Source organism: Anser brachyrhynchus (genome assembly GCF_964034855.1).
Source record: "Anser brachyrhynchus genome assembly, chromosome: 3".
Taxonomy (NCBI): domain Eukaryota; kingdom Metazoa; phylum Chordata; class Aves; order Anseriformes; family Anatidae; genus Anser; species Anser brachyrhynchus.
In genome coordinates this window covers 54153550-54172892 of record NC_137696.1, presented here as the reverse complement: position 1 = coordinate 54172892, position 19343 = coordinate 54153550, and the positions used below count along the sequence as shown (strand labels likewise).

At 41.7% G+C, this 19343-nt stretch overlaps 2 protein-coding genes across 2 annotated transcripts; one reads left to right on the top strand and one right to left on the bottom strand.

The window, feature by feature from the left end:
- Positions 1-3158: 3158 nt before the first annotated feature.
- Positions 3159-10953, top strand: ACAT2 (acetyl-CoA acetyltransferase 2). The gene is made up of 9 exons (XM_080586215.1): positions 3159-3600; positions 3721-3855; positions 4903-5084; positions 6062-6179; positions 6986-7129; positions 7790-7912; positions 8158-8312; positions 10073-10183; positions 10722-10953. Exons 1-9 carry the CDS (start codon positions 3552-3554, stop codon positions 10887-10889), a joined length of 1185 nt encoding a protein of 394 aa, XP_080442341.1. The 5' UTR covers positions 3159-3551; the 3' UTR covers positions 10890-10953.
- Positions 10954-11143: 190 nt separating this feature from the next.
- TCP1 (t-complex 1) lies at positions 11144-19320 on the bottom strand. The gene is made up of 12 exons (XM_080586211.1): positions 19151-19320; positions 18020-18105; positions 17146-17274; positions 16679-16776; positions 16269-16379; positions 15438-15619; positions 14682-14808; positions 14325-14500; positions 13489-13612; positions 12135-12327; positions 11677-11840; positions 11144-11442 (listed from the first exon to the last, which is right to left on the bottom strand). The coding sequence occupies exons 1-12, from the start codon at positions 19221-19223 to the stop codon at positions 11229-11231; spliced, it is 1677 nt and encodes a 558-aa protein (XP_080442337.1). The 5' UTR covers positions 19224-19320; the 3' UTR covers positions 11144-11228.
- Between the last annotated feature and the right edge of the window lie 23 nt (positions 19321-19343).

Here is a 19343-nt window from a genome sequence, read left to right as displayed (position 1 = left end):
AATTTGAGGTTTAGGAATGTTAGATAATGAAAATCTTATCTTCATTAGGAAAACAGCCTGTTCTTTGAGGTGTATTTTATATGCTGAACCTATCTGTAGGCAACTGTGCATCAGTAGCCTAGTGAGAAAATCTGGGAAAAGAATGAATGCTCTTCCTAGACCCTAGAAAGCCTCTTGAGCTGCTAAAGGTGTTTAGCAAGCCTGAATGTCCTGTATTATCTTGGCACAATGTCAAAGTATGTGGAGAGAAGAAAAAGCTTTCTCAGATCTCCCCCAAATGAAAAAGGTTCTAATTTTCATGAAATTATGCTAATTATCAAGCTAACTTGTTTTGGTACCTGAGTTAACTTTTTAAGGAGCAAAAAATGTGACTTTGCTGTCCCTTTGTCAAAGAACAAAAACATTGCTTTTTGCTTAAACCAACCAAAGAACAATTCATATTCCCTAGCAAGAATAAAAGTAATTTCAAATACAGACTAAGCACAGAAAATATGCATCTGAAGGGTGAATGCCTCTTAAAAGCATTCAGGTGAGAACTATGGACCCCAGAATTACCAAGTATGTTGAGGTGTCAAAATTATTGAGGCAGGGTCCACTCTTATCTTTGAAGGTGCTGGTTTTAATGCACATTGTGCACAAGTATTAAAATGTGTTTCACGCTGCTGACAATTAGAAAAAAAAAAAAAACCAGAAATGCAGAAAACCAGGATACTCTTATCACTGTTAGTAAGAGAAGTCCTGAATGTTGGCCGATTATTTTATATTAAATTTAAATACTAGAAGTATCATACCCTACAGCAAAGAGACAGCTCCATAAAACATGAAGATGGATCATTTCTGATTCAAACTTAGGTATTGATCTTGGAAACACATTGGCATCTGCTTATTTCACTGCCATGAATGTCCCTGTGCAGCTGCAGATCAACTGTCAGCATCAATGAGGATGTCAATAATGCTACATCTCCACAGGTGACCAGAGAAGCACACCAGTTTCTTATCACTGTATAATACAGAATGATGCAAGACAACATGCATGGGGAAGGAGAGGAGACACATCTTCCCAGAGGAATCCCATATAGGTAAATAGGCATTTTTTTTCCTGTAAGGAACCCAGCAAAGTTAATATTAGCACCATTACTTGGGTAGGAGATTTTAAAAACTAGAGATCTTCATATAACAGTAAAGTTGTAAAATTATTAAAAAAGAAAAAAAAAGTTTTTTCTATCCTCCTTTCAAGATTTACAAATTTAAATTATTTTTTTTCCTGTAAAAGATGTGGCTTTTTTTTTTTTTAACTCACATCCTCAACAAAAGTATTGCTGTAAATATTCACCAACCAAATGTCAGATTTATGGTAGAAAGCAAAGGTTTCATATTTTGGTAACAACACTGATATCTGGACAGGCTAAATTTAGAAAACATTTTTTAGCAAAAGAGTAAATCAGTGAACACTGAACTGCTCTAAGTTTTAGCCTATTCCTAATAAAACTGAGCAACCATTACCAAAGGAAAATGCCCAAATCTTTGAGTATTTTACACAAGGCACGAGTCCATTTCATTGTGTTCATGGGAAGATAACACGTAAACTTTGTGCAACATAGCCTTACTTTTTGAATGTTAGTGGGTTAAGTTCATTGTTCCAAACTGATGTCCTAATTTTTCCTGACTGAATTTCCCAGAGCCTAGATTTCCAAGAAACGTGAAAATGTACCGGCATTGGGCAGTAGGTTGCTATTGGTTATTATGCTGCTCATTAACTACACTGCATTCAAAGCACAGCTGCCTACTAATGTTTAGTCATTTTTTGGTATGTTTAAATAACTTAACTTTGATCTGCACCATACAAGTTTCCTAATTATTTGTCTTGTGCAATTGCTGTTGTTTTGTTCCTTTACACATTCCTGTTATGCATTTGGATCTCATCCTGGACACTGTCCAAGCAGAGTTAAACAGTATAACGAAAGTCAGACAAAAATACCTGGATAAAACTTGTTTGATTCTGCCATTTTGGGCTGGCCCAGCATTACACGCTGGTCCCTCACTCCTCTTGAGCTGGAAAACAATTCAGCTGTTTGTGGTTGAGGACAAAATAGCAGCAAGTCAGCTCATTGGCCTGAGCTGTCATGAATTCACTAGGCCCCCTTCAAATTCAAACTCTTTCCATCTGTTGGCAGATTAAAGATCAAGTGTGGAGAGGAAAGTGGCTGAATCCGCTGATTAATGCTGATATTTGGAAAGCTTTAAATAAAAGGCAATCCTGTCTGTAAGACTTACTTCAGATGTATTATCATTTTTGGACTTTGCACACCTGCTGACATTTAACGTTTTCTGGGCTCTTCTTACATTATTGATTTTGTATTTGCATTGATGACTTCAAACTGTAATCAGTCAAATATTGCATTAGGAATGACGTATAGGTATACAGGACAGTTGATAAACTAGGTTACTTGGTGCTGCCTCCGTATGAGTCAGTCTCTACTGAATTTTGAAAAGATGCAGAGACTACTTTCAGTCGTAGAGGGTTGCCCAGGAACTGCATGATGTTCTTCTAAAACAACCACTTTTTTATAGCTTAAAATCACATATTCGGGAGTTTTGCTTGTATGGTAGATCTACTAATTGCTTACCGATGAGTCTTTTGAAAAGGCTCCAGACATGGTTTTGTCACCCAGATTTAATCTGAGGTCTCTGTTAGCATTACCAGCTGCCCTGGCCACACAGCATTGGTGAAGACAAGCTGTGGTGCATGCCTGTTGCTGTTTAATGCATCCTGAGGCGACTGGTAGATTAGTCCACCTAAGGATTTGGCTGCCCACGGGATTTACCACAGATTTCTGCGCCTGAAGACATCTGAGATAATTCTTTTTTCTGTTTCACTTATGCCAACGATGTTGTTGTAACGGTGAAATCTAGATTAACGGTCTTGCTTTCTGAAGTTGTGTTACTTTCCTATGTAGTAACGCTGTAGGTTTTTACATTTAAAGTAAGATTAGAGTCTGATGTGAATCCAGTTTGGGAATTGCACTGCTTCTGTCACTCGGCGTTTCCATACAGAGGACTCAAATGCATTTTATGCATGCAGATGTAACCCCAGCAGCTTCAGATCAGTCAGAACACGCGGGGTGTGATTACAGGTGCACTGTTGCTGCATACAGTCACGTACATTCGTCATCACACAGTATTTGCTTTTTTAGGACGTAATTTGTCCCTCGTTTTTTTTTTTTTTTCTAAAAGCCCTGCCAAACCGCGCTGCTGGCACTCAAGCTAATGTCAGGCTGCACCCTCGGGCACCGCCCGGGCTGGCGGGTCCCTTGGGCCGTGACTCAGCACAGGAGGGGCAGGCTGCAGGGCCCCCCTCAGCTCCCCCCCTCGTTCTCCCCTCAGCGGTTCCCGCCCCGCCCGCGGCCCGGCCCCGCCCGGCACCACGCGAGGGGCGGCGCCGGCACCACGCGAGGGGCGGTCCCGGTGCCGGCCCCGCTCCCGGGCCGTGCCGTGCCGTGCAGGATCCGGCTCCGGCTCCGCTCCCGGCCTCGGCTCGGCTCGGCTCAGCCATGAGCGCAGACCCCGTGGTGTTCGTGTCGGCCGTCAGGACCGCCGTCGGTGAGGGGCCGGGCGGCGGGCGGCCCCCAGCCCCCAGCCCCCGGCGCGGCGTCGCCGGGGCTGCGGGCGGGCGGTGACCGCTCTCCTTCCTCCCTCTTCCCCTCCCTGTGTCTCCTCCAGGCTCCTTCAACGGCGCCCTGTCCGCGCTGCCGGCACACGAGCTGGGCGCCGCCGCCATCCGTGAGGCGCTGCGGCGGGCCGGGCTGGCCCCCGAGGAGGTGTCGGAGGTGGTCCTGGGCCAGGTGCTGGCCGCAGGTAGGGCCGGGGGCCCTGGGGCGGCGGGGGGGGGACACCGCGGCTGGGTCCCCGCAGCGCTGTGCGTGCCGGGGGCTGCTTCTGAGGGGTCTTGGGGCGGGGCGGGGACGGGGGGTGCTGGCAGTCCGGGGGCTGGCAGCGTTCCCTTTGTCACAGCGCTTCTCTGACAGCATCAACAGCGGCGGGCTCCAGGGCTTGGATGGAGACTCAGCCCGCTTCTCTGTTCGGCTGGGAGACCCACCTGCGGGGTCTGCCGTGCCGCTTGCTTACACACAACCGGCTCGGTTTCGTGGGAATGCGGATACAGGGAATTGTTCGCTTTGACACGGCCATGTGCTTTTTGCAGGGTAATGTTTGATCAGCAGAGCCGCAGGGCAGACCAGCCCCTCTTCTAAAGAGGGAGGAAGAAAATAAAGGAAATACTTTCATATTTAAAGCTGATTCAGATTTCTGTGAATCTAGCTCATGGTGGGAGAGCATGCTGTGCTCTCCTTATCTCCACCTTTACATACAAAAGAGCTGGCCTCGCTTTGGCCTGGGGAGATGCAGATGAAGAATATTGCCTTTGTATGTAGTGCTCCTATTCTCTCTACAGCAGATTGCAAGCAAGAATGAATGGAAGCTTTCATTTGCACAAATGTGCTTATGGTTTCCAGGGGAATTTTTGGGGAAAGTTGTCTATTCACAGTGTACAGAAGATATCAGAAATAAACCCTTCAGCTAGCAGCAATTTAAATCAACTCATATCTTATATATGTGCAACAGGTTAGTGCCAATTTGAAACTGAATAAATGGTGTTTAATCTCACCAGCAGTCAACAGCAGAGTTGCAAATACAAAATTATGAGTAGCAAGTGGCTGAAGTCACTGATCTTACTATTGATCAATAAACCATATGTATAAATGAGAGAGGTAACAGCTGCTGGGAATTTCTTTGTCTACCAACTAAAAACAGGAACAAGCTCTAAATGTTGGTGGAATTGGAAAGTGACAAGGCCTGTTTTGCTTTTGGAGAGTAGACAAGGAAAACCCCTGTGTGTTCTTGCAGGTGCTGGTCAGAACCCTGTTCGGCAGGCAAGTGTTGGTGCAGGAATCCCTTACTCCGTGCCTGCATGGAGCTGCCAGATGATCTGTGGGTCTGGCTTGAAAGCGGTATGTCTGGGTGCCCAGTCCATAATGACAGAAGAGTCCAGCATTGTGGTTGCAGGAGGAATGGAAAGTATGAGCAAGGTAAATCAAAAGATTGCATTCTCATTTTCTGTCTTAAGGGGACAAACAGCAATGAAGTTGAATGTTGAAACCATGTATTTCAAGGCTAATGCTTTGGAGGCAGTTTCTGCACTTGGAAATTAATTTACACATGCAAAAATGGTCTTTTATAGCTTTTTTTTTTTTTGATGATACTGTAGCTACTTAAAAAGTGCTGTTGCAAACACACATCACATTTAAAATTCGACTTTAATTCCTATCGAGCCCTCTGGTGATGAATTATTTGCTTGAGACAGCTGGCAATAGCGAGGGTTGCTTTTGTGCTGCAAGAGGCCCAAAGCACGAATAACTGGAAATGTTATTCTTTTGCAGAATAATTGTTCAGTAATTAGAGCCTGGAGAGGAAGCAAAGTGCTTTCATTTCAAGGTTTTCAGCCCAAGGCTGTGTCATGGGTTGGCACTGGGCAAATGGTCTGATGCCTGGCAAGGGTGGGGCCTTCTGCCAGGGCTCGCTGGCTGTCACTGCCGAGGGTGGTGTTGGCGTTGCCTGGTAGTGCAGTGGGAACTGTTTGAAGGGACCCACGGGCTGCATCGCCCCACAGAACCATTTGATTCGACCTGTGCAGAGAAAACATCTGCTGGTTGGTGACCTGCTGCCTGGGAAATGTGGAGGCCGAACAGCACGCCAGCTATCAGACCCTGGAGGGAGAGACATATCAGACAGATGGAGAAACTCATGTTTGGACTGGCCAAGGACCCTGATTTTCCCCTCACCATGACGCTCATTCTATCCTGCAGTGGGAAAAAAGGAATTAGGGTGGTTGGGGCAAGAGGGGTATGTGTGTGAGGGGGGCTGCAAGAAAGAAAGGTGAGCTGGGATCTGGGGTTGCTACCTGCAGCCCCAAGGTGGGGGTCTGCCTTGAGCTGTGCAGCTGTCTTGGCTGTATTGTGTACCACAGGTAGGAAAGGCATAACTCCTTTTGAAATACTTCTTGCAGGCTCCTCATGTAATTCACATGCGAGCTGGGGTGAAAATGGGAGAGGCTTCCCTGCAAGATAGCATAATCCGTGATGGCCTCACAGATGCTTTTTATCAGTATCACATGGGTATAACAGGTAAGTGGTGGCAGTCCTGAAAATGACATGGTTAACTGTGAAGGGGGGAAGAACTCGCTGTGAGTAAATTTCAGAAATCTGAATTTTCAAGTAAGATGTTTCAAGCCATCCCTAAGTTGTAGTCATGAAAAAGAGAGCAAACCCTAATATTGAAAGGTGTTGAAGGCATTTTCTGCTTTGTGTGTAAAACTTTATTTTTTCCCCTAACTGAGATAATGCAGTGTTGACCTGCAAAAAGAGGTGTTTGAACTCCCTGGCTTGGGCCTCTTTGTACCATGTCTCACTGCATCTTTTTTTCATTTGAGCAGTTTAAATTAATTTCAGGAAAAGTAACCAAAACAATTCCTATCTGTAACTGAAGTGTTCAGCGCACAGATTTACGATGGGAAGGAGTTAGGTAAAGAGTAGCGTGGATGCACATGTTCTGCGACCTCAGGTTATTGCATCCTAGATGGCACAGGCAACTGCTTTTTCAATTGCTGCGTATGAAACAGAGTAACTTCAGAATTGTTCTCTCCTCTTAAATAGCTGTTGGGAGATCTGAGCATCATAATTCAGAAAAGAAAATACAAAAGCTTGTTGATGTTTGTATTTAACTTGATATATCATCTGGAAGGAAATCGTATACAGTGAAGTTCACTCTCAAAACAAAATCTTCTGGAGGATCACGAGCAAACAAAACAAGAAATCAGAATGAAAACTGTTCAATGAGCTTAGCTGCTTGCTGCAGCAAACATTAATGACTACCTTTGTACTTACAATTTTAGCAGTTATTTTTGTTAATTTGTGTGTTGTTCTCATTTCAGCTGAAAATGTGGCCAACCAGTGGCAAATTAGCAGAGGGGAACAGGACCAGGTTGCTGTACAGTCACAAAACAGGGCAGAGGCAGCACAGAAAGCTGGCTATTTTACAAAAGAAATTGTTCCTGTTCTTGTACCTTCTAAAAAAGGTAGGTGTGAAAGGATAATGAGCCAATTTTAAATAGAAGCTTGTTTGCTACTACGATTCCTATCATCAGGGCTTTCCCAGTTATGCAGCCTGTTATGTAAGCTGTTCTGTAAGTCTGTAACCTGTTGCTCTCTTTTATGATTTCCAGTGGTTAATTTTGAATCACCCTCTTGTGATATGGGTGCAAAACCTGAATTTTTCAAGAAGTCATACATCAGTTGTTTAGCGTTTGCATTGAATAGATCCTGTGGGAAAAGTTCTGGCATTAGGCCTTTGATGAACTAGTGGAGGGCTTTCCTGAAACCAATTCAGGTTACATGTCACTTGACTACCAATTCCAATGACATTCCTACAACTAACTTGGAAGGTAGCATTCTGCTTAGACAAGAAGCTGTTTTCTTAGGAAGAGCAAGAACAAGATCTGCTTTTGTACAACTAGACAGTATTTTATCTGTTAGTGTTTCAGAAAACCCAGCTGTCTGTTCTGCTAGAGGCTGCTGGAGGGAGCATTAATTCACACTGATTTGGCTCAGTCAGAATGGCTTGTTGGTAAAAAGAACACGGCATAGATTCCCAATCAACCTGTTGGTTGTGCCAGCTTTCTGTTCTAGACAAGTGTGTGTGATTAGACACTCGGTGAGTTTAACGCTCCATTTTGCAGGTCCCATAGAAGTTAAAACAGACGAACACCCTCGGCATGGGAGCAACTTGGAAACAATGGCAAAGTTAAAGCCCTGTTTTCTGACAGATGGAACTGGGACGGTAACAGCAGCTAATGCTTCAGGTGGGTCAGTCAGGCTGAAAACAGAATGGAAAAGCTGAATGTTACTGCTGAGTACACCTTAAAGGAAGCAACAGCATGTCTGACAGCACAGATGTAGCTCAATATATAGCTGTGGAGGAGGACTTTTTTGCAGATGAGATGTCTTTGCTTGCTTTCTGTGAAGCAATACAAGTATTTGGACAGTAGTAGCAATATTTGATTGCAGTTACCCAGCAAATACATAGCAGCTGTTTGTCATTCCACAGGTATAAACGATGGAGCTGCAGTTGTAATTCTAATGAAGAAATCAGAAGCTGCTAGGAGAGGTCTTATGCCTTTGGCTCGGATCGTGTCCTGGGCTCAGACAGGTATAGATCCATCTGTAATGGGAGTAGGGCCCATTTCAGCAATAAGGAAAGCTGTAAGTAATTGTTTTTCTATGTATCTATTATTTAAAAAAAACTTTGTAATCTCTTTTCATTTTCTGGCCATATATTCTTTTTTCTGTGTTATAGGGAAAACTTAGTAGAAAAAAGGAAGTGAAAACAAGACTTAAAATAACAGAGAGTATATTAGATTTAGATGTCTTGTGCTACCAGGCCAGTACCTACCTACTCACTGAAAAAGATTTTATAGTTGTAGGAATAGAGTTCAGAAAATACAATAGTCAAGTTTATAGAAGGCCTCATAGATAATGTAGGGGGCTAAAGATCAAATTTAATGGAAGTGTATACTAACCGAATTTGGGGACGATCATGTGATTCTGATTCTCTGGTGAGGTTAATTTTCATATCACTGCCTAATTGTATTTGCAATAACATAACAGTGAGAAGGGTCAGCACGTGCATCTGTGGCGGTGCCCTTTGTGTTTTCGTTTGCCCTGCAAAGTGGTTGGCATGTACAAGCCTGACTCCTCTTAGTTGAAACTAAACAAGAAGGTGCACTCCAGAACCACAACCAGTGTGCTCATACTGGTACTGCATGCACTGATGCACCGTGTCCAGTCTGCAGGACAAGATTTCCAACTAAAATGCCCTGAGGGCAAGTATTATGAGCAGCTCCTATGGTACCGTATTGCTTGCTAACACAGAAGTAGCCCATGGCAACCCCTGGTGATTTGCGTAAACTGCCACGAAGCTGTGTGAAAAGAGCTCTTTTACAACAGGGACAGATCTGTTCTAGTATTCCTTTGTAGTTCTGTTTGTACCATGTAGACTTTAGTTTGTTCATCGCTGAAATGTCCCAGCAATGTAGAAGCGTAACGTGGTCACCCAACCTGTGGCTTTTAATGTGAAAACTGGAATCATAAAGCTGAAGCTTTTCCTAATCTGACCTCAAACTGTTCTTCTATATCAATACCATAAATATTCATTTTTGTACATAAAACACACATTTCTAGTTTAAATTGTGGAATAAACAATCAGTATCTAGCACTACCTAAAATCTTATAGGTACTCCGAAAAAGTTCACTTAATATGAACTCTGTATGTGCATTATCACATACTTCACACCCTCCAGATCAGTTAATTGCTTCAGAATTTCGTAACAACAGTTTCTAGAGAGATTGACTAGACCATGCATTTTACTGTTGCAACATAACAAATCTTAGATACTTTTTCATATTGTTGTTAGAAACTGAGTGGAAGCAAAAACATGCCTAAGCCTGTACCTAAGCAGGCAACTGTACAAGTTTCTCATGTGAAAACATTAGCCAAATTGTCTTCTAAAATAACACTATGGAAAAGCTTTGTGACAACTTCCAAATAAATGCAGGAGAGACCAGAGCAATTCCATTCCACCTGTGACTACTGGTCACTTCACTACTTCCTGCACTAAAAATTGTATTAAGCATTCAGAATCTGTAACAAAATCTGACTTACGTCCTGACAAACTTCCTTTTAATCAGTTAAAACCTAGTTTTGAAAACTTTTGACTCCCTGGAATTTTAGCAGTACCAATAGGTATAAAAAATTAACCTTGATATTATAAAAGCAGCCAGCACGTTTTAGCATGCTGTACTTACTTCTGCAGACACCATGAAATTCTTTGTTTTCAAAAGTTATCAACCATGGCTATGGGAAATGATGTGTTTTTTTTTTCATGTAATGTGTCTTATGAACAGCTGCCTTGGGTGCTGAGGAAAACATAAAAGCTAATAAAGCCTCTGTTTTGTTCCACCAGATTGACAAAGCTGGGTGGACTCTGGACCAAGTTGACTTGTTTGAAATTAACGAAGCCTTTGCATCACTGTCTGTTGCAATAGTAAAAGAATTGAAAGTAAACCCAGAAAAGGTAATGAATATATTTAAGGTGGTTCTGTGCAGCTGCATTGCATTCAGAGTAGGCAGAAATGATGCGAACCACATGAGGCATTTCCTTAAGTTACTCAGCTGTGGGCTTGCTTTGCTAGCGGGCAAATTGTTTCTTAACAGAACAAGCTGTAGCTTTATTATGGCAGATTTTTATGCAAATATAGGTAACTGCATGAGCATAGTTACAATTAGCTTGTTTGAACTTGTTCCTGGAAGCAGATTTGTAATTTACTTCTATTGATGGCAAAAAACAGACATTACTCTCCAGTCCCTAAATTCACCTCACCTACAGCTTTTAACAGCTCCAGAGAATAATAAAGGTACATGACTAGAGGGGCCCCTTTGGAAAAGAATGCCATTTCTAACAGCTTTTACAGATCCTGATCTAATTTTCCTTGAAGTGTCTGTAAAGGATTCAGGCTTATTCATATGCAGGGACTATACCCAGTAGTCATTCACATTGAATTTCAATGAAGTTAAATGACTTCATCTTCTGTATTGTCTTCTTTTCCCCTCAGGTCAACATCCAAGGTGGAGCTATTGCTCTTGGCCACCCTCTTGGTGCCTCGGGTTGTCGCATTCTTGTTACTCTTCTACATGCCCTGGAAAGAACAGGTGGAAAGCGTGGCATTGCTGCTCTCTGTATAGGAGGAGGAATGGGAATAGCTATGTGCGTTGAGAGATGAATATAAGCTGTAGTATGCTGAGTGACGTTGAAAGAGTTCACTAATAAACTTGTCCTGCAGCTTACTTTAATTTTCCTTAAACAGTAAAGAAACTTACTTCTACTGCTTTTTGCCGCTCATTAATATCATAGCCTTGACAACTAGCATTAATGTTAACTACAGGTGCTCTAGCTTTTAAAACACAGAGCCCAAAAGGACCAACCACTGGACCAGCCTCCCTCTCACTGCTGAAAATGAATTTGTTCACAAAAAAATAGCAGCATTCAACCACTTGTTTTATTAACATTGTACGTACAAGAGTGGGAAGTGTAATTTAGACAAACATAAATAAAACCTAAGTTATTCTTCAAGTGCTCCAGAGTGAACTGCATCCTCATAGCACCCTCTGTCTTCTTTAGTTTCAGGGTGCAGTTTGATAAGATCATCAATTCGAAGAATAGTAATTGCAGCTTCTGTTGCAAACTTTAGGCTCTTAGTTTTGACCATGGTTGGCTCAAAGACACCGGCTTGTTTGTTATCGCGAGGTTTTCCATTGACCAAGTCGAGACCAATCCTAGAAAGAAGAATTATCATCAGAAGGAGAGGTAGAAAGAGTGAAAATAAGTTTGGAGTGTCTCATTTAATTCTAGGTCTCAGTGACACACATGTAATACTGAAGGACAGAGGGGGAAGGTTTCAGAGTTAACCTACACCTTTTTCAGAAGCAAATCATGCCTCAGTAAGCCAGCACAACAATTTTACATCCAAGTCACCAACACATTTCACTTTGAAGACTTCTGATACTTGCCATTTCAGATTTTTGCGATCAGGGTTAACTTGAGCCTCATTATGGAATGCTCTTAACTTCGCCACAAGATCTGTTGCATCTTGAGCAGCGTTTACTGCCAATGTATTTGGAATTATTAAGAGGGATCTTGCAAATTCTGCTATTGCAAGTTGTTCACGCGATCCCTATAAAGAGAAAGAAGTTTAAAAACCAACTGCTGCACCACTAGATGAAGAAAAAACAGTTTCAATAGTATGTAGGAGTTTTCATAAGCAAAACATATTTAGGCCAAAAAAAAAAAGATGTAGTCTAATTATCAGAGAGAGTAATTCATACCCCCCCCCCCCCAAAAGAGCATCTTACAGTTCTGTAAGATCATTACAGTTCCACAAATCATGAAACTGACTTCTGGAAGAAGAAAAATACTTCAGAATTCACACTGTCCTAGTGAAATTGTTCCTTCTCTGTGCAAGACTTACCATACTGGTTGCATAATTTTCAAGATATATGGAAAGTGCTGCCTCTACAGCACCACCACCTGGAACAACAGACTTGGATTCCAACACCCTCTTAACCACGCAGAGAGCATCATGTATAGACCGCTCCATTTCATCACACATGAAGTCATTAGCACCTCGTAAAATAATTGATGCTGAAGTACGAGCCTTTGTACTATGGAAAAAAGCAATCAGAAGTCAGTTCTGTTGGACAGAATATGAATTCAAATTCTTCTTGCTAAAAACTTTAAGAAAAGTTCAGTGGAGCCACATATCCAACATTTGAAAGAAGTATCTTAAGAATGTCACACTTCCTCAGAGGATACATCACTGTGACATAGGAAGTCAGTATTTATTTTAAATTCTATTATGTAAGAACCTAATTTGAGTTCTAGCCTTTTAGAGAAAGATACAAGAGAAAAGTATGACAGACGAGATATTTTTACATCATATTAGTTGGAGAATATATTTAAATACCAGGAAAAATAGAAAACTTTATCAATTTAGTTGTTTTAGTCTCAGGACAGTTGCGGAATGGAAGGGAGACAGCAAAGTGGCCACTGAGTGAACTCATGCCTGCTAGCAGTACAGTATGAGCCCTCATGTAAGGGATACCAGAAGCAGTGGAGAAGTTAATATGCAAGTATGTCCTTCTGAAAGAAACTATGATTCTCAAGTCTTCCAGTAGTTGACAGCAACAGTGTGCTAAAACTTGCAGGGAGAATAACCTGCAGACCAGGATTTTGCTCAGGTTTTTAACAGTTTTTGCTCCTCCTACCCTAGAACAACCCTAAATAACACCCTTTTAACTGTACTCCATTTGCTACTACCACCTGGATGACTGAATCAATGAAACCAGTGCAAATGAACACTGTCTTCCCTTATAAAGGAGGAGATTCAGCTTGTACCTCCTTAATCAGATGAAATGACTCAGCCAGAACCTACTTGCCTTCACTGCCTGTAAAGGGAACCCAGGGTGACTATGCTGCTAAAACCTAGCTAAAGGAACACGATGTGAATGCTGTAATGCCTCCAGGATTTTCCTTAGATTTTAGCACACATTTTAGAGTGTTTTTTTTTTTTTTAATTTACCAACAGAATTTTCAGTAAGGCCTATCTAGCAATCTGACTGCTACAATCTAACTGATACATTATGGTTGATGAGACAGTTGTCCAGCCCCAGCAGGTGAGATGAAATACTAGTAGATTTGCAGTGGACTTATATGCTCTTTCCCATGTGTATAACTACTCATACCACTGACTTAGCATAGAAGCAAATAAATGGGATTTTATCTCAAATGTACAGAAAACTGAGTATTTTAAATGGGGTACTTACTTCTTGATTAAGATCAACTCATCATCACAGATGCGCTCTTGAATCACCTCTTCTGCCTGTCCCAGCATTAATGCCTCAAAACTCTCCTCACCTTCAAGGTTTGCAAGGGTTGAACATACAGTTGCTTTAACAGACAAACAAAGAAGTGAAATTAGCATTCAGTTCCAATGTTCTTTGCAAACTTCCCAGAAGGGACATACAGTTAAAAAACCCAACATCAAACAAAAAAGCAGAATACGCAGATTAATTAATTCTCAGTTAGCAAACTCAATATTCTCCAGTTTATAATCAACATTACTGGTTTTACTCCATTTTCATACCACTTTTCCACAACTGGTTCAACTTCCTGTGCTTTACCACAATGAAAATGCTTTCTTGCAAATTTCAAACTCAACAGATAAAATCTGTGTGGGAACAGATTTTATTTTCATTATGTATTTAAAACGTTTTAGTTTAAGACAAATGAAGAATTCCTATCCATGCAAGGTATGTAACACAAAAATAACTCTCTAAACAGTGGATTTTGAAGGTATGCTTAACAAAGACCTCTAAATTAGTACTGATTCTGGTTTCCACTTGCAGAAAAAAAATCTTTCCAATGCCAGGCAACATTTTTGCCACCCACTGTGAATTTTCAGCAGTCAACTCCTACAGTACTCAAATACTCTGACACAGTGCTCACTTAAAAGCAAAGTGAAGTTATAAACTAACAAGAGTGGCTCAACTCTACTCATCCTCTACTTGCATGGCCTGCACGTTAACAAGCTGTATTTTCAAAATCAGTTCCTAATACCTTAACAGCAGTTTTTATGTTAAAAAAATCCATATACACATACCTCCTGATGCCTTCGCAATCCGCTTAAGATCCTTTTTTACAACTCTTCGTACTGCCATGGCTCCAGCATCAACGAAGTATTTCAGACACATGTCATCAATACCTCCAGTGGTGAGAATAACATTGGCACCAGTGGCCAAAATCTTCTGGATCCTTTCTTTTGTAATATCTGATTCCCTGCAAGGAGAGAAGTTATAAAAGACTTTTACAATTAATATTTGGTATATTTGGGAAATGTTAACATTTAAAATGTTTTTGCTTCTTGCCTTCAGTCAAAATGACATAAAGCCACCCCACCTGAAGAGACCAAACAAGCCTATGAAACCCCGCTGGCTCAGTCAGTCAAGCTTCCACAAACCTCTGTCTTATCTGGTCCAGCTTCTCAGGGTCCGAGATAACAACCTGCACACCAAGCTTCATTTTTGCTTTCTGCAGGCTGAAGTCAAGGCACGCGATCTTTGCGTTAACTATTCTCTTGGTCATACCTGAGGAGAGGGAGTAAGCAAAAAAAAAAAAAAAACGGATGTCAAACTGGGTTAGCAGATCCTCAAGCTAGCATTAGAGAATAAAATTTAATGCTTTCATTTTTCAGATACCTGTTTTTCAATACCAGTTTGTTTCTGCCTCCAGTTCTGCCCTAGTATTGGAAAATACTGATAAGACTTTCAATGAGATAAATACATTTTTAAGTCTCTACTATAACCCTGTTACCTTTTTATGGACTCACATCCCCAAAATGTTAATGACTGTGAAAAGCTGACCTACCAGTTTCACATTCTTCAAGTTACCTAATCACAAACAGAACAGTTCTCTGTAAAACTGACACTGGCGCCCCGTAAGGGAGGTGCTTATGGCCCAGAAGACTGCAGCGTTACCATGCCAATACTGAGCAAGGTAAGCTACAGTTACTTACATTTGTGGGATCTCTACTAGTGAACAAGCCCCAGTCTGAGAACCACTGGTGAAATGCTTTTTTTTGTTGTTGTTCTTGCTTAATCATTCCACAGCTGGCTACCCCAATTTTTACAACTTACACACTCAGTAGTCACATCCATGCAAAAAGACTAAGAGGTGTGAGTTCACACAAGAACTTTATGAAACAGTGTGTTCTTACCCTGTGAGCCCACCACGCAGTTCAGAGCATAACCATTCACGAGAATGCTCTCTTTTTGGCTGCGGCCGTGTGCCTTCAAAACATTAACCGAGTTGATTGGATACCGAGCCTGACCCTTCTGGTCTGTGTATTTAACTGCCTGTGCAGCATCCACCACCATATTGGCAAAGAAATCACCATCACTGAAGCGCTAAGTTAAGGTTAAAACCGAAGATGAAAACTAATATTATGTTTAAGGAACGGAGGGATAAAAAACAAACAACACACTATGGAAGTGCTACCTTTCTTCTGTAAAACAGTTTACTATTCCTTTAAAGGAATTTGTTATTCTTAAAACTGAAACATTCATAAGGAAAAAAGGACAGGCTACTGAGATACTTGCATTTTACCCACCTTTGGAATAAAAACACCTACCCTATGGGCAGTCTGCATCCCCTCATAAGCACAAAGATGACTTTTTTTTTTTCCTGTGGCTACCAAAATGCAACCTTCTTTCCTACAGTTTCACTCCCCTGGGTACTTGTCTGTAATGCATTCTTCCATTCACACAATTCCTTTTCCTGAATCACTAACGTGCGTTAGTGGTAAGGAAACAAACAAATACACTGATAAACCCATTATGGTGTTCCTATCCAGGTTCAGGTAATTTGTGAAGGTCTGAACATATTTTCCATGCCAGACTGAAATGCTTCTCACACCCTTGTTAAGAATGGGAGAACAGTATTCAATCAGTCATTTTATAAGAAGTGCTGCAAAAGGAAACCAGCCTAGCTGCCCAAGCTGTGGAAAAAAACACTCTTACTCAAGTCCACTAATCAAGTTAAAGGATACATTCCTATAATCTTGGAGGACATTGATGTTTTAGCAGCATTAATTAGGCATTCCCTGCCCAATTCATCCGTGTTAATAGTAAGATTTTCATTGATGTAGCGAACTGCTTCCCTGTAGAATAAGACAAACACTAGTGAAGAATGCCACTCCCACAAAAGAGAAAAGTCACATTTCTCAGCCTTCCAAATGTGAACATAGGAACCAGATAAATTCATCTTCCAGGACATTAAGATGACATTTCTATGCAACACTGTACGAGTTCCAAATTAAAACTAAAAACAAGAACAAACTTATCTACTTGGCACCTAAGAAATCTTTATTAATGCAGTCATAAATACAGAAATAAACAAAAAGCATGCAGTTATTGTACCTTGAAAATGCAAAATACTTCAATTGTATCAGTTTCTTACTTGCAAGCAAGTCGGTATCCACCAATAATGGAGGTAGGATGAATTTTCTGTTTGACTAGTTCATCTGCATTTTTTAGAAGTTCTGCAGCAATGATTACCTGTTTGAAAATACAAATATCAAATACGGATATCCCACATGAGCAAAACAACTACTTATTGTATTCAAAAGCAGAATCACTGGCTTTCAGAAAGGAAAAAAAAAAAGACGAAAAAACAGCAGTGAGTGAATTCCGCTCCAGAGCCCCAGATGTGTATGGACACTGGTATCTCTTAACACAAACAAACCACACACCCCATCTTATTATATAACCTACTGTAAGAAAACTCTGTTTGGACATCTCCAAGTTTTTTCATTCTGTATACTTAATCCACACTGCATCAAGATTCGTAACAGATAAATCAAAAGCTGCATTGTCAACACGAAACACTGCCTTTTGGTGTATCTGTGTGTAAAACTTTTTACATACCACTGAGGTTGTCCCGTCACCAACTTCTTTGTCTTGTAGGTCTGCCAGCTCACAAAGGACTTTTGCAGCAGGATGTTCCACTTCCAGCAGTTTCAGAATGGTTGCACCATCATTAGTAATGGTCACATCCTGGTTTTTAGAAAGCAAACGTTATAACAAAGTACACATCTATAGCTTTTACTGTTGTTTTTCATTGTATTTATGAAATAGAAGAGTAATTATTCTTTGCAACTATCCATAAAATAATTATTTACAAAAAAATACTGCTTCTTGGTTAAAAAGAGCGCCAGTGACACCACTGCAATATCTGTACTTTATTTTCATCAGTAAATTCTTTGTTAAAGAAACTCATTAAATGTTTTGCACACACCACGCTCATAGTAAGGTAGTGAATAGCTTCTAATATAATAGTTGATGACAGCAGTCTGTAAATAAACTTTCCTTGATTTGCTCTAAGTATAAACGCAAAATACGGATTATTATTTAAAAACTGCTGCAGCGTTACTTGAATTTGTTTTTATGTTATTTCTCATAATGTAGAGATCATGATAAACAAGTCAAGACCATCATGAGGCCTGACTATAATGGTGTTATTCATCCCCTTACTTCAACCAATGCTTAAGTGGTGACAAAAATTTACATGGAGAAAGGAGACAACTGTGCTAGATAAACTATGACAAAAGCAACATAGTATGAAACACCTAACAGCTAGCATGCTCAATTTTCCCCAAGTTCTGCTCCCATTCCCTCTCACCATCACGCAAAACCCAAGCAGGTACATGCATTATCAACCAGACCAGTAAAACACACTAGCTGGAAGCACTTAATAATACAAATCATCCTGGCACTTTACAATTCACGAAAGCTTGCTTACCCCAATATCATCCACCAGCATCTTATCCAGACCAACTGGCCCAAGAGAACTTTTCACAATGTTGGCAATAGCAGATGCTGCAGTAACTGTGTAAGTGAAAGAAAAAAAAACAAAAACCTTTCTGATGATTCAGGTTTACAGAAGACGTGCCAAGAACCTGTGTTTCAAAGACTTTTTTTAAACTAAAGTGACCTTATTTAGAATTATGCTTTAGCCTAGCTAAGCTGTGAAATGGCTTCCTGCTATCACAAGTACAAAATGCAAGTAGAGAAGCATGTATCAAGGCAAACACAGACGAATGGTACCACCATGTAACAACTAATAACAAGTCTTTTTACTTCTATTAGGTCTGTGACTAAAGCAAAATCCTTAGTTTTTAACTAAATTCTGTAAGTTAAAAATGAGTGGTCTTTGGTCGCCAAAACATGACCTGCTGATGTAGCACCTTGTTTAAAGGATGTTCTGCCAACTTCATATAGGAAAAAGATACAGTCAACCTTTTCCTTCAGACCGTGGCATTTTTTTCTCTATCCCACAAGCATAGCCACTTCATCTGGAAATTGAAAAAGTGGTAGTATAATGGGAAGAGCTAGCACGTAGACCCTCACTTTGAACTTCAAATGATGCAGCTATTTCTTTCCTTTTAGGGTAGCAGCAGCTTTCTGAAAGGAACCACCCTTTGTATCGCCAAAATCGTTATTATCAACCATGGATTAAGGTAATCCTGATTTTAAGTGTCCTGAATATAGCATTAGAATTGAATGACTATCACAATCATCAAAAGTCTTCAACTTTTCCCTTTTATTTTTACCCTAGAAACACAGAACCATCTCGGAATGCGCAGCCTTCCCCCCAGATTTCGGATAGAGCACAGAAGAACGTGCGATGCCTTTGAGAACCGTATCTGGGGCCGGTCCCCTCTCTCCAATACTAGTCACTTCCCTGCGCTGCGGACCCCGAGCTCCCCCCGCCCCTTCCCCAGCCAGGCCCACCGGCCACGAAGCCGCAGCGGGGCCCAGCCCGCCCTGAGGGCCCGCGGAGGGCGGTGAAGCACATGGCGGCCGCACCATGCCGCCTCCCCGCGGCTCCCCGCCGCTGTGCTCCCCGCGCCGAGCAGGCGGCGGCCGGTACCGTTCTGCGTGCGGATGGTGTCGCCGCTGGTCCGCTCTCCGAAGACCGCCAGGGGCCCGTCCATGGCCGCCATGTTCGCGCCGTGCCGCGGCGCCAGACGCACAGCCAGCACGGGGCGCGCCGAGCCGCGGAATGGCCGCCAGGCCGCGGGGCACGCTGGGTACCCCCCCGCGGCGGGCGGTGGCGGGCAAGG

Coding starts and splice junctions, on each gene's coding strand:
- ACAT2 (XM_080586215.1), top strand. CDS start 3,552: ATGAGCGCAGACCCCGTGGTGTTCGTGTCGGCCGTCAGGACCGCCGTC. Junction 5,085..6,061: donor GAATGGAAAGTATGAGCAAG/GTAAATCAAAAG, acceptor TACTTCTTGCAG/GCTCCTCATGTAATTCACAT. Junction 8,313..10,072: donor TTTCAGCAATAAGGAAAGCT/GTAAGTAATTGT, acceptor TTGTTCCACCAG/ATTGACAAAGCTGGGTGGAC.
- TCP1 (XM_080586211.1), bottom strand. CDS start 19,223: ATGGCGGCCATGGACGGGCCCCTGGCGGTCTTCGGAGAGCGGACCAGC. Junction 14,501..14,681: donor CTGGACCAGATAAGACAGAG/GTTTGTGGAAGC, acceptor CTCTCCTTGCAG/GGAATCAGATATTACAAAAG. Junction 13,613..14,324: donor GATTGCGAAGGCATCAGGAG/GTATGTGTATAT, acceptor TGTCTGTTAAAG/CAACTGTATGTTCAACCCTT.